Raw genomic sequence first — 14,294 nt, 5'->3', positions numbered from 1 at the left:
TTATAAGTATATAAGGCGTTTTTCGTTATATTTAATTTTTAATTTAAAGTTTGTTCTAAGTTTATTATAAAAAACAATATCATAAGTATGTAAGGCGTTTTGGTATAAATATTCTTAACCATTCGTATGTTTATTACTTCTGTCAAATTTATTGTTTTTCAATAAAAAAAAGGTATATTGTGTAAAGAGGTGAAAACGTTGAAGACACTTACCAGTAGGCGGCCTAATGTGTACCCCCAAATTCAAGGCTTGAAGCTTCGCGACAGCCACCTTGCAAAGGACCTTCCTTTCGATTTCTGACAGCGATCTCAGTGAGGTATCCTGCAGGGTGACCCGTCGACCATTGGTCCCCGCCCAGGTGCACTTTCCCTGAAACATAATACGACCTGAGGACTTTCTCTCGTTACAGCGATCCAGTGCGCGTTACGCGTAAAATATTATTCGTTACGTGACAACTAACAATTTATCATACAGTATGTGTCGCGGTAATAGTTTAATACAGGCTGACAGTTGGCGATTCTATGTGTTTAACACTGTTACGTTCTTGATGTCTATTTGACTGAATCACTTTTTCGTGTTCTTAACATGTTACCTTTGTACTGTCTTTTTCTAGTTATTAATGACACCTTTTTGTTCAGAATAATGTAGATGAATATAGTTAAATATAGTTAAATATAGTTAAATACAGTTAAATATAGTTATGTATGGTTAAATATAGTTTAAAATAGTTAAATGTAGTTAAATGTAGTTAAATATGGTTAAATATGGTTAAATATAGTTAAATATAGTTAAATATAGTTAGATATAGTTAGATAGAGTTAAATATTGTTAAATATAGTTAAATATAGTTAAATATAGTTAAATATAGCTAAATATAGCTAGACATAACTAAACATAGCTAAATATAGTTAATATAATATTGTTCGTATAATTTGATTTATACTATCTGTTTGGTTTGTTATTGTTTCTACGCGTTATTTCTTGGTTAACGAACGATTCCAGGAACTTTCTGAGTTGCTTCCCCATTCTCGTTTACAATTGCCAACGCGGCCTGTCCAGCTGTAATAAATGGGTTCCCATAAGTTACTCTTCCCCATCTAATTTCCGTTTATCCTTCGAACAAATGAAATTGCGGGAAAAATACGCGAGAACCGTCTAAATTAAATATTAAATTTGCATATGAATAATGAATCTGAAAGGAAGTTTTTTTTCTTGCCAAAATGTCAGCTCACATTCCATTTCTGCGTCGTCGTATTCATTTACACGATAATTTGATGAATACAAAAATGCTAATAGCATTGAAATTGTAAACTGAAATTGTAATATACACGAGTACAACGGTCAAGGTTTCATTAAAATCAACAGTTATGGTACTATTACCGGAATTACCTTATCATCGAGAAAATGTTATTACCTTCACCGTTCATGAAAATGATAAAATGAAATTTAAAGGGAGAGAAAAGAGAAAGATTTTGTTTTCGCGTTCACCGAGCGTCCCCGGAAAATTCGCTGCCTCTGATGTAATGAATTGGCTCCCCGTCAATTTCAAATTCAAATATTATCGAGCGGAATCCTCGCTCGGGGACAACGATGTCCAATAATTTACGATCGTGATACCCGTTTAACCGTCTCAAGAACAACGCGCGGGTTAATTTATCGCGGCTGCTTCCTGGATCCGATATTCGGGGAATACCGAGGCCTTATCCTTCTTTATAGTTGTAATTAGACGACTATGTGATATCATTACCAGCTTGTACATCTTTACGTGAAATTAAAAATCTTTCGTGTACTCTACTACAGCTGAAGTTATGCACAAGTTGAATTTTTCTGTCAACTATTTTAATAGATAGTAAATAACTAAGTGTTTAAATGTTATGAATTTTGGTCAGGTCGGATTGTATGCAGGTGATGTTAACTGATATTCTGTTTCTTGAAGAAGAAAATAAATTACTAGTTGCTTAGTTGTTCGTCGACGTAGTTGATTAGTTGTTTGGTTGTTTGGTTGTTTGGTTGTTTGATTGTTTGATTGTTTGGTAGCTTAGTTACTTAGTTGCTTAAATGTTTGGTTGTTTGGTAGCTTAGTTACTTAGTTGCTTAAATGTTTGGTTGTTTGGTAGCTTAGTTACTTAGTTGCTTAAATGTTTGGTTGTTTGGTAGCTTAGTTACTTAGTTGCTTAAATGTTTGGTTGTTTGGTAGCTTAGTTACTTAGTTGCTTAAATGTTTGGTTGTTTGGTAGCTTAGTTACTTAGTTGCTTAAATGTTTGGTTGTTTGGTAGCTTAGTTACTTAGTTTTCACAATCTTCTAAGCGTTAACCAAGTTTATTTATTTAATTATAGAACACGCTGTACATAAATACCTTCTCTAATCAATCACCAACTCACACTATTCTTGGCGCAGTATTTACTAAGCAACTTTGCGAGATATCATGCCTTTTTTCGTAATACGTTATGGATCTGTCATAAAAAATATAAAATACAGTTTCTCTTACACAAAAATTGATATAAAATCACGGAACAAAGTATGGCATAATAAAAGAAGTAGACTTTCACCAAAGATTAATTTTATAGAATAAAAAATGATTTTCTAATCAAATCACCACCGAGTGGATACAAAATCAATATTTTTGTTAGAAGTTATTTCGGTGTTACCATTTGGTCTTGCGCTTGACAGTCAAAATTTTCGTTGCAGGAGATAGTTTAGCGTTCCTTATAGGTGTCGTTGACAAATCGACTTCCCGATCCCTACAGTGTTAAGAAATGTATTTGACCGAGTAATGAATCTCGAACGTCAGATTGGTTTATTTCTAATGGAAGGGAGCTACAGGTCTTCGTCTTCGAGTATATTTTTGTGTTCTCTTCTCTCGTCATGGGACAACAAACTGTACGAGAATGTAGTGTGGATCAAAGGATCGTTGGTTCCCGATGAGAAGCTCTACATTTTTCAACTGTTTTCCTCGACGTATTTGCCTTTCATGGTCAATATCACCGACAAAAAACAACTCAAGTCGGTGTACCCATAGCGGAAACTACTCTTTCAATATTTCTTTGTACGCGTAACAAATTAATTCGTGCAACGTCATTCATTTGCGTATCTGTTAACATCAGAATTTGAATTTCTCAAAAATGGTCCCGAATTTTTTTATTTCTAGCGATTAAAATAAGTTTGAACGCAAATGAAAGGATAGACACGGCGAAAATTGTGTTAGACAGTTAGTGTTAGATGATACCTGATATTGTTATCAATTATTTAACTTGAAATTATTTCCTTAGTCCAATGATTCCTCCTCAATAGAATTTTGGACATTTCCTATGTTTAATTGCATAATCGTCACTGGAAAGGTCGAAAAGTCAATTCAGAACATACGACTAAACTTGTAAAATAATTGTAAGTTAAAATTACAAAAGGTGTCTTTTGACAGCTCGGTAGAAATAGTGTTAATTTATAATGATACTTCTATATTACTTTCCCATTGTCAATCCTAACAAGCTTCAAAATTTCTCCTTTTCCTAATAAATTATTAACGACAAAATAGTTGTATCCACCATAATTATCAAATGAATCAGACAAGGGGTTAAATTGCTTTCATAAACCTATTTCCCTTCATTAAATATCACTAACATTTACATCATAATAATTCCTTTTCAAAAACTGAGCCAACTCTTGCCGTTACCCTGCGCAAAAGCCGTGACGAATAAATGTTGACCTTGAGAAAAGGAAAGCCCCGTCGCGACCGTGTCGCTGGTGTGCGTACAGCCTTAGAAGTCCAGAAAATGACACTATGACCAGGTTTCCAGGGATACCCGTGCACCGTACGTCGACGGCGTAACTGCACGCCGCGCGGCGCGGCCGGCGAGTTGAAACAAGCGGGCCGCGTAGTGTTGGTGCACGTAGTAGTAGTAGCAGGGGTTAAGTATAGTTTATACACACCACCGTTCGCTGACTATTTCTGGCGGCGCCAGCGAAATTCCGAGGCCCTAAATTGGTTATCGCGCTTACCACTTAACGAGATCGCCGCCGGCAAGGTCGAGCCTCTTCTTCTTGTTCTACCCGGCCTCCTCTTTTTCTCTTTCACATCGCCGGAATACTCGGTCACACGGCGATATTAACGCATCCGAGACGGACGGGAATTGTAGTTCCCCAGAACGAATCCCTAGGACATCGCAGCGTCGCCTTGGGGACTAGAATTCTCCTTTGGAAACTGTATCAACTTGCATCCGTGATATTTGGGGACTACAGTAGAAGTTCCAACGACGTGGTTAAAAAATTATTCGAGAATCATAAATAGACTGAAGGGTTTTTATACATTTATGAGGAATTTGGAAGTGCAAAATTCTAGAGAATGCATGTGAAACGAAGAAATATTGTATAGAAAATATATAAAGTATAGTGCTTTTCGTGATATTCGTTAGGAAAAGCCATTTTTCACTGTAGTTCTGCTTTTCTAATTATGTTCTTGAAAGTTTGAATTAGGAATTACGGTTGGGAACTACAGCGAGAAAAATGTGATTCGATCATTTTCGGAATTGTAATACTGTTTTGGAAACTATAACGGCGGTTTTGGAATTACGGTTCGAAAGTGCAATTGGAAGAACTGTGATTCTATCGTTTTGATAACTATAATAATGATTTAGATGTTACAATTGGGAATTGCAATGGAGAACTGTGATTCGATTGCTTGGAAGATTATAATAACACCCTAGGAATTACATTTGGAAAGAATAGTAATGAATTTTGATTCGATTACTTTGAGAACTACGATATAATTTTAGGGAGTGTAGCAATGCCTTAGGAATTACACTCGGGAACTATAATAAAAGTCTGTAATTGAACCACTTTGGGGACTTCGGTTTATGAATTACAGCAATTCCTTAGGAGTTACCGTTGGAAACAGTACCCTTGGGAACTATAGTTTTGCTTGGGGAACTATCGACTTGGTAACTATCGCTTTGAGAACTATAATAACGTCTTAGGAATTCCATTTGGAAACTACTATATTAAATTGTGATTCGTTCATTTTGAGAATTTATCTTCTACTTTTGAGAACTACAATGAAATATTGTAACTCGTTCTCCATAGGAACTAGAATTGTAAAACATTTCTAACTTATTCATTTTGAGAACTGCGATAAAAAATTGTCACTGGTCTACTTTGGAAACTGCTATAAAATATTCTAACTTGTTCTCCATAGAAACTACAGTAAACAACTGTAACTCATTCATTTTGAGAACTGCGATAAAAAATTGTGACTAGTCTACTTTGGAAACTGCAATAAAATATTCTAACTCGTTCTCCATAGAAACTACAGTAAAAAAATGTAACTCATTCATTTTGACACCTATAATAAAAAATTGTGTCTGCTCTACTTCGGGAGATACGATAAAAGCCTGTAACTCGTTCATTCTGAGAACTACAATAAAGAATCGTGACTGGCAATCGCAGCATCACTTCAGAAATTGCAGTTGGAAGCTACAATAAAAAATAGCGATTCGTTCACTTGGGAAACTACGGTTTCCATCCGTCCCGAATGTATTAAACAGCGACGCCTATTTGACAGACGGCGAAGGGGAGATGAAAGAAAAATAGACGGACCGTCGAACCGATCAGATAGACCCTCCGAGAGAAGCAGGAACGGGTTGAAGAGATGCGAAGCGAATCGGCCCGGAGAGAGGAGAGCGCGACCGGCGGGGATACAAGAAGAAGAAAACCGAAAAGGTGTCATGGCTTGGATATTTCAAAGAGATTGCGTGACGTTCGGATCGCACCGATTTAGATCGAATATCGTGTATAGACAATGCGTGCCGCGTGTAACGATCTTACGGAAGACAAAGACTCGAACCTACATGTAACATACCGGTATTCACCGTTTGCACTCGGAAGTATTTCAGTGGAAATATTTGAACATTTTCTGGCAAGATAAAGACGATATCTTGTGAAACCAATTTGAAGAGAAATTATATGTAGCTTGAGGAACGAAGCTATTTTATTTCAATATGTGTTGTTTCGGTTTTTTGTAAATATACGCGTAAAATTAGCCTAACCGACCTAACCAAGGTCTAACCAAGAATTAACCAAGACCTAACCAAGATCCTTTGCACTCGGAAGTTTTTCACTAAAAGTATTTGAACATTTTCTGGTGAGATAAAGACGATATTTTGTGAAACTAACTGAAAGAGAAATCATACGTAGCTTGAGGAACAAAGCTATTTTACTAATTTCATTAATAATTTCTCAGAGAAACATCTGTGTACATTAATGTAACATTTTAGATATGTATAACACAAATCCTAAATGAAATTACAAAATTCATTTCCTTATTCTTCTCTGTAAGTTACAAATTTCGGTTTGATTGATGTTTAAAAATATATTAATATAATCACCGATGCTCGCGTTTCTAGTAGCTGAAATTTAGCCGGCGTACAATGCGTTAAAAGCTGATATGTGTCGAACATTTACGGGAATTTTCTGTATTGGAAGAATGTTGTGATGACGCGTGTGTGTTTCGATTTTTTGTTAATATGCGCGTAAAATTAGGAAGGATAATATGTTTTGAAATTGATTAGTTGCTCATTGGACTTGATATTATGCAAGACTGCTGTGACAGTAAATAAACAGGAGTTAAGTATATGACAATCAAAATTCCATAAGAAAGATTAGATTTAATGGCTTTCAACTTCGGCTGTTTCTAATGTACCGAGTATATCGTTCCAGATTTTGAAATATTTTTATTGCTTCTGATGACAAGACTAAATTGTAATGCATAATTGTTTCTTAAAAAAAGAGAATACCTATTTTTGGTTATGAACAAATATTTCTGTGGAACATGTGTTCCATAATTTCAAGGTCATCTTTCATGGCCACTTTTCAGTGCAATGAGTTTAGAAAATGTTTAATGAAACAAAATATCATTTCGTATCAGTACTTTTGGTAGATTAGGAACAGTATGAAAATTATTTGAAATATAATACGTTATTCGTGAATGAACTTACTTTTTGCTAGCCATAACAATACGGCAACAAAAATATATCGTTCCGTTTGAAACGTCACGTTGACCTTGAAACCTCGGGAAATATGTCCTTGAACGGAATTACTTCATCGTGAAAACGTTTCGAAAATCTCAAGATAGGAGATACACTTTGAACAATTTTCTAAAAAAAAAGATGAAAGAAACAACCTGACTTCGATTTCAAGGTCGCCGCCAATATATGTCTATTTGTTGTTTTTTTACGTTCTCTGATACTGTGCTAATACTGACAGTCAGTACTTCGCATACGAAGAAGCTGTCAGTTGATATTTAATTACAGAGAACAGTCAACTTCAGTTGAAATGTTAAAAAATAAATGTAATGTGTACTATCCATTATATTTGCACTGAACTATTCTTTCTATTTTGTTTAATGTATCAATTTGTTCCAAGAATCTACTGATCACTTAGAACATATTCTTTTCTCAATTAATTTATTACTCTCGGCGCTAATGTAACTTCGCGTTGCTTACTTCTTCGTACGTAAAAATATATTAATACCGGTATCAGTCACCGAATATAAATTAAAAAACCACAAGTTCTAAATATGCATTTTAGTCGTTTATTTTAGTATTTACTTTTATTCAAAATAATATACACTTCCTTCTTAGTTATTTTCAGTGATAAACGTTTGTAATGCACAGGCTTAAAGATGTCAATAACAATCTCCTCTTTCATTTTGGAAAACTGGCGAGCCTACTTCGCACAGACGCTCCGTCGCTGTAACGCCCTTTTCTTGTTCGGTGAAATGGCCCCGCACAATGGTAACGGGAAATATTAATCCGCGTGTTATTATTAAGAAAACGGCCGGATTAGCGTCGTTATTAATAGCGGCACTCTATTTTCGCGATGGACCTTAATAGCGACATCATTAATTCGTTTTCTTTCTCATAACGAGGCGGACACTCCCGGCTATGCGGCGACAGGTGGTTCAAGCAACTTATTCGTAGACGTGTTTTGGCAAGAGGGAACTCTATGTATAGCGCACGCGGTTCGTTCTTGTTTCGTTTACGGACCGTAAATAAAATTTCGTTTAAAACAAACAAAATAAAGGAAACGACGTAACAACTGTTTCCTGTGTCCCGATAACGCCAAATGTCTTCGCAGTGATCCCCGAGTGACGAACGTTCCCGACGACTTGATAGAATCAACAACCAAATTCATTCTAATCCTCACTTGTCAATGGTTCTTAGATATATAGGAGTGATTATAGAAAGTGTACTATTCTCGGTGATTGTTTAATAACGGTGTTTAGTTTCCCTTTTTTTTTTTAATTTTAATCCATGTTTCTGTTTAACTTCTGAGTGGTCGGTAATTGTACCTGTTATCGGGCCATTAAAGGTTTGACTTATATTAGAGAAAAGGTAATTTATTAAAGTGAATCACTAACACGTCGAGTGCCAATTTCACGTAACAATGTCTTTTAAAGTTACTATTAAAAGGAAAATCATTAACCTCCTTTTCAATGTCAGATACCGAGAAGTCAGGTGAAGCACTTGAATAGGTGGGTTGAAATGGCTCAGGCGTTGCCATTTGGGGACTATTTGATACTCTAGTGTTCGTTACAAATTAACCAATTAACTTCAGAGTTAAGAAATCTTATAAACAGAAAGGTGAGGAATTAAAAACTGAGAATGAAACTGTAATCTTATGTGACAATTGACACGATCGTTGATCTATACGTGGCGTGAGCTAATTACGGTAATAATGTTGTCTAATTGTGAGTTTCATATAGTGGAATTAATAAAGTAATTAGGAAAGTAATATAAGACGAGGAAAATTGAGAGATACGCACGATTGTGCAGTGTTTAAATGAAAATCGTTTTCCATGGTTTACAAACGGACCATTATATTCCTGGACGTTTGAAATATGCAGTAACGCGGTATCTCGTTACCCGAAACCTATCTTAAATATTCAAAGACAATATTTCGTCTTCCAACAAGAACGTATTGAATAAAAGCAAACGTTTTGTTATTGAACAATAACAAGGATAAGATAATAATGTGACATTATGAGCGTAGAAATCGAGAGAGAGACAAATACATTTCCCTCTCAATTATTTAATTTTAATTATCACAAATTAATTAGTACGAATATGTTACCTGGATGAATAAATCATTTATCAATAACTGATACTCTAAAATAAAAATGCAAAATATTTATTATGTACCGTTAAATAAATCCAGAAATGTATGGAATCTTTTTATGACTTTATTATTCGTGTAAGAAATGTATTAACAATTTGAGACAACGCGAGAAAAAAGAACACAACGGAAACTTTCTTTGAAAATAAAATGAGTTTCACAGACTTTTCTGTCTTTCAGACAACTCGCGGCATAAACAAATTTTATTAGACAGTTTCAACTTCTGTTTATTATGTGGAACCGCCATCCATCGATTTGTATCGCCGATTATAATACAAACTGTACAGGACTACGTCATCAATAATGCAACATCTAACAATTATTCTTTTTCTCGTTTCTGTTGTTGAAGTAGCATCTAAACCGCAGATTTGATGAGCTTATTTTAAAATTACAGTATTTTATGAATCGGTTTCCACTGTTTCTGTCTCGCTTCTTCAAGAGTGAATACCTCGTGTATATTTCCTCGTAAAAAGACAGTACAATGTTTATTACTATCGACTACGTGATAAAATACACTTGCATACCAAATGTTTCTTCCAATTTTATAATAAATAGTTTTTTTCTATTACGTTCACACATACAGTATGCTGACATTATGTAAACGCAGGATTCTTCTCTTTGAAGTTCGGGAACACAATAGAATTTTTAAATCTCTTGAAATATATTACTTGGACGCGACGTAAACAAATTTCGTTGAATCCCTGCAAAATTTTCTTACTTCTCACAGTTCTTTACAGTCGACTTTCTCCGTCATAGTTTTATCTGCTGAATAAAATCCGACACAGTGTACATTTCTCAGTTCACCTACGTAATGGAGGTGTTATTGAAACATCAAAGATATGTACACTATTAACAGTTTCCCTCTATCCTCAAATTTAAATATATCTGTGAAAGAATAGAAACTTTCGAACTCCTTTCTTAAATCTATTTTCTCCCTGCGAGGGAAGAAGTAAAAATAACGTTAATATTTCCAAAAATCCTCGTACGCAAAGTGTTAAACACGTCAATGCTCGAAAGTCGAGACAGTGAAAAAGCGGAAGCAAAAACCAGAGGCGAGAACAAAGCGGTAAAGCTGCAGATACACTAGCAAATAGCATGCGACATTTTTCCCGATAGCGACTTGCAAACATGTTTACACTTCTGTTTCATATCGTTTTATTTTATTAATATCCTAAATGAATTGAACTTGTACAGTCAAAAGAATCACTATCAGAAAAGGATGTCGCAAGTTTCTTGCTTGTGTATCCGCGGCTTAACACGTCCACGACCAACGTTTATTTAGCAGTTACAATATTTTATTAAATGAACAAGTGGTCTGTATAAAATGCAAGTCAAATTCAAGATAAAACTCTCATCTTCGTACACGTTACTCCATGCACTACGATTTTACATAAAAAGATATGTCAAAGTAACTTAACACGTTGTTGACCGGCAATTTTACGCAAAAGCTATACTATATCACCGGTTATTAAATACGAAAGTGAAACAATTTAAGTAAACTTCAATATACTTTGTTTATACATAATGAATTAGAATTAATCTTTGGTCACATCTTTTATGTAACTTTAGATATTCTGCTTTTGGAATATCCTATATTGCCCTGCATTTCAAAATTTGAAATAGCTAATGCAAGTGCAAAGAAGGTAGTGATCGGTCAACAATGTTTCATGAAAACACGATTTAATCATCATGTTAATTTTCATTGTGTAAGATACAGATACATTGTTGAATATCACAGATACGCGAGGCTGGTCGTGAACGCGTTAGAAGGGTAAAGTAAGAAAAGAACTTACTTGCGGCGTCCAGACGGAGGGTTGATTGGACGCCCTCGACGTGCTCTTGCTCCGCGACCGCCATATCTTCTTAGGTACCAGCCGGCTGCCGTGATGCACCACACTGCTCGACGATTTGCTCTTCTGCATCGCTGTGCCACCTGCGGAATTGGTCGACGACGAGGTCAGTGCCGGCGAACCGGGTGCCGAGTGCGGCTTATCCTTGTGCGCGTTGGAACCGTGAAGGAGATGGGAGAGGAAGGACTGATGATGATGTTTAGGGGTCAATGGTTCCTCGGGGCCGAGGCCAGCGTCGATGCTGCTCCTCGAGCTCGCGTTACGACTCGGCGGCGAGGTGGTCGTTTCCACGTCGGACAAATTCTCCGGAGGGTTCTCCATCGACGACAACTCCTTATAATTCACCGCCCAGTTGTCATCGGTCTGACACCCTTTATTGTTACCATCGTCGTCGCTTAGTTTCGTTGTCTCGCCCTTGGCCTTGATATTCCTCAGATTCCTGTCATAGTTCACCCGTTTGAACCTGTCCACTTTATCAGCGTCCATAGACTTCTTCCTAGCCATCCGAAGGTACCTCTTGATAGTGTCGCTAACCGATGGCGAGACATCGTCGTTGTCAACGCTGCTGCGTCTCCTGCCGCTAGACTTGTGCATCGCTTTCTCTTGTAACTCCTCCTTCTCTCTTTCCAGCAACACCGCGTCGAGAACCTCCCTAGGAACGGGATCAGTCTGCACACCATCCTCTACGGGGCCTCTATCAGTGCTAGGCTCCTGTACAGCTATCAGAGGAGGCGGAGAGATAGGATCCCTCCAACTGGACAACCAATCCTCCTCTTTCGCTGGCATTCTGCTGCGTTGATGAGTCCACCAGCGCGAGGACGGGGACGTGTAAGCACCGGTAGCTCGAGGACCCCTGAACCCTCTGGTACACCTAAGGTCGAAGTACAGTTTCTCCAGAAGCTTCCTGTCCGTCAAAATGTTCGATATCACGTGCTCCCTGGTGCCAGACTTGCTGTAGTAACGGCTGATCGTCTCCATTAGAGACTTATGCACGTAGTCGCCTTGATACGGTTGCATGGACTTTGGGATCTTCGCGTCTCCATCTTTCTCTTTAGCATCCTTAATCTTACCCGAGGAAGACCGGCGAACGGACAACTCCTCCAGTTTAGCCTGAGCAACCATCATGTCTAAATGCTGCTGGAGCTTGTTTATCAGATTCTGATAATCGAAAGGCTCCTTCCCGTCAGCCTGTCCGAGCAACTCCGACCTGCCGGGTCTGGTCGCAGCAGCGTCGCTCTGCATGTTCAGGTACTTCTGCAGCATGTCCGCCAACGCTTTCGCTTCCGTGTCCTCCTGCTGGAATTTCCTGTGCGCCACAGGGCTGGACGGCGTGCTGCCACCTTCAGTTGCTAGTAACCACTCCCTCTTAGCCTTAGCCAAGTCAAACTTCCCAGCAGTGGTGGTCTGCAGAACGAAACCTTGACCCGCGCCCTTGAGATCATCCGCTTCATCCGCGGAACTGGCCTTCGTCCTGCAGCTACCGCCTTTCACCGGCCGCCTGCGCCTCTGAGCACGAAAGCCAAGTGTCCCCGGGTACGAGGCCTTCCTCCATAGCAAGAACCTCGGCTCCTTCTGGCAGACTTCCTGGAAGTACTGCTCGATCTTCGGTATGTCCTCCGGCCGGTTGTGCGTCCCGTCGGGGATCAACCGCCTGCCGGCGTCCGCCATGTACCGCCATGTCTTCCTAGTGAGCAACCATCGCTCCTTCGACGGTTTGCTGGATCTTTTGGTCCTCCGATCCTTGGAGGCAGGTGGCGTGAGCCGCGCGGCGGCGCCGGTGTCCACGCTGTCACGACGCGAACGCCTCTTACCCCCAGGACGCTCCGCCATCGTCGCGTCCTTCTCCTTCCTCGCCACGCGAACCACTTTCGCGGAATCGTTCCCACAGGTTCGGACACAAGCCACCGACCACCCGACCGACGACCCGGACAGTCGTCCACCCGCGGGACAGCTACAACATCACCGAAATACGGGGACCGGTGATACACTGATCGGCGACCTTGGACCGATCCTCCGCGCACTGAGACCCCGGCGTCGCTTCAGTGGACACTGACACTTAGCACACTGTACTCCCGTGTTATCTGGGGCGAGGAGGCCGAACCGAGTCGTCGGTGACGTTAGACGGTAGGCAAACCAAGCTGCGTCCCTATCGTGTCGTCGGAGAACGCCGCGAGCAGTTCCTTCCTCGGAATTTGTCGATCAACGGCCGGACGACCTAGCCGAGTCTTGAACGGAGCCAGTTTTGCAACGGACAACGGAACGGTGGTTGGGCGAGGTCACGGAAGGGTGAGGGATGTATTGTTGGTTCCGCAGCGGGATACGAGTGACTCGGGGGCTCTCCGTGCACCGAAGAAGTGGTCCACTCGTCCCCCACCCCGCTGGCCGCCCCCTGAGAATCTCGGAGGATCGCGGCGCGGCGAAACGCGTAATCGTCCGACGAAACTGATCCGACTCCCGGTTCCCCGTATCACGATTATTTTCGTATCCTCGGGTTGAACGAGACTTTACACTCTTTTTTACGCCGGCCACCGCCGCCAGGCCCGCGTCCCGAACTTCAACAACGGGCTCCAGATTAATTTAGACTTCGCGGATCCGGACGAAAATCCGGCTGACCACACGGCGGTTCCCTCTTCCCGACGATTACTCTCGCACCAGCACGCCAGCGGGCTGCCTTCCCGTCCCTTGGTCACCGACCAAACGAAACCGAAGGATCCGACGAGAATTTTCTCAATGGAGGAGAAGAGGAGCGGGCGCGCGCGGTGTTCCAGAGGCGAGTCCAAAAGCCTCGACCCAAATTTAACTCGTCCAACTAGAACTTGTCCGCCCGGCACGGTCGCGGGACCACGTTCCACGATCGAGTTATCCCACCGATGATCAATCGTTCCACGAACAACCTCCCGACGGATGTTCCCGGGTGTCCAATAGGGGGAGAGGGTGGTTGCACACGCTGGCCACGAGGGGGACACGTACGACGTGTCCGAGGAGGATCGCGGGGGCACGTCGGACCCGAAAATCACGTTGCCGTTCAGCCGCGAGCCGGCAAGGTGGAAGCTGCCTAAGGTACGCGACTACTGCTTCTCAAGGCGTCGCGACGCTCGTGGACGCTCCGTGTCTAAAAGCGTCTTTGCCCCTTCTCTCCGCCGGCGGCTCTCTTACGCGAAGAGAGGAGCAAGCCGTGCGATAGACAGAAAAGTGTGAGAATAACGCACGGCGAGGGACAGAGAAAGAGGGAAGCCCGAGTCGCGAAGAGAGAATGAGAGGGACACGGGGAGGGGCA

The 14,294-nt window shown here is 40.4% G+C and overlaps 1 protein-coding gene across 1 annotated transcript in view; it reads right to left on the bottom strand.

Annotated features, from left to right (window-relative positions):
- Positions 1-14,080, bottom strand: part of RhoGAP102A (Rho GTPase activating protein at 102A) — a 45,671-nt gene extending 31,591 nt beyond the window's left edge. The window contains exons 1-2 of the mRNA XM_076368735.1: positions 10,961-14,080; positions 213-369 (exon numbers count right to left, since the gene is read on the bottom strand). Of these exons, the coding sequence (XP_076224850.1) occupies positions 213-369; positions 10,961-12,847 (2,044 nt within the window). The 5' untranslated portion in view covers positions 12,848-14,080. The remainder of the gene's footprint in view (positions 1-212; positions 370-10,960) is intronic.
- Between the last annotated feature and the right edge of the window lie 214 nt (positions 14,081-14,294).

This window comes from Nomia melanderi, chromosome 6 (genome assembly GCF_051020985.1).
Source record: "Nomia melanderi isolate GNS246 chromosome 6, iyNomMela1, whole genome shotgun sequence".
NCBI classification, from domain to species: domain Eukaryota; kingdom Metazoa; phylum Arthropoda; class Insecta; order Hymenoptera; family Halictidae; genus Nomia; species Nomia melanderi.
This window is presented reverse-complemented; position numbering and strand designations above follow the sequence as displayed.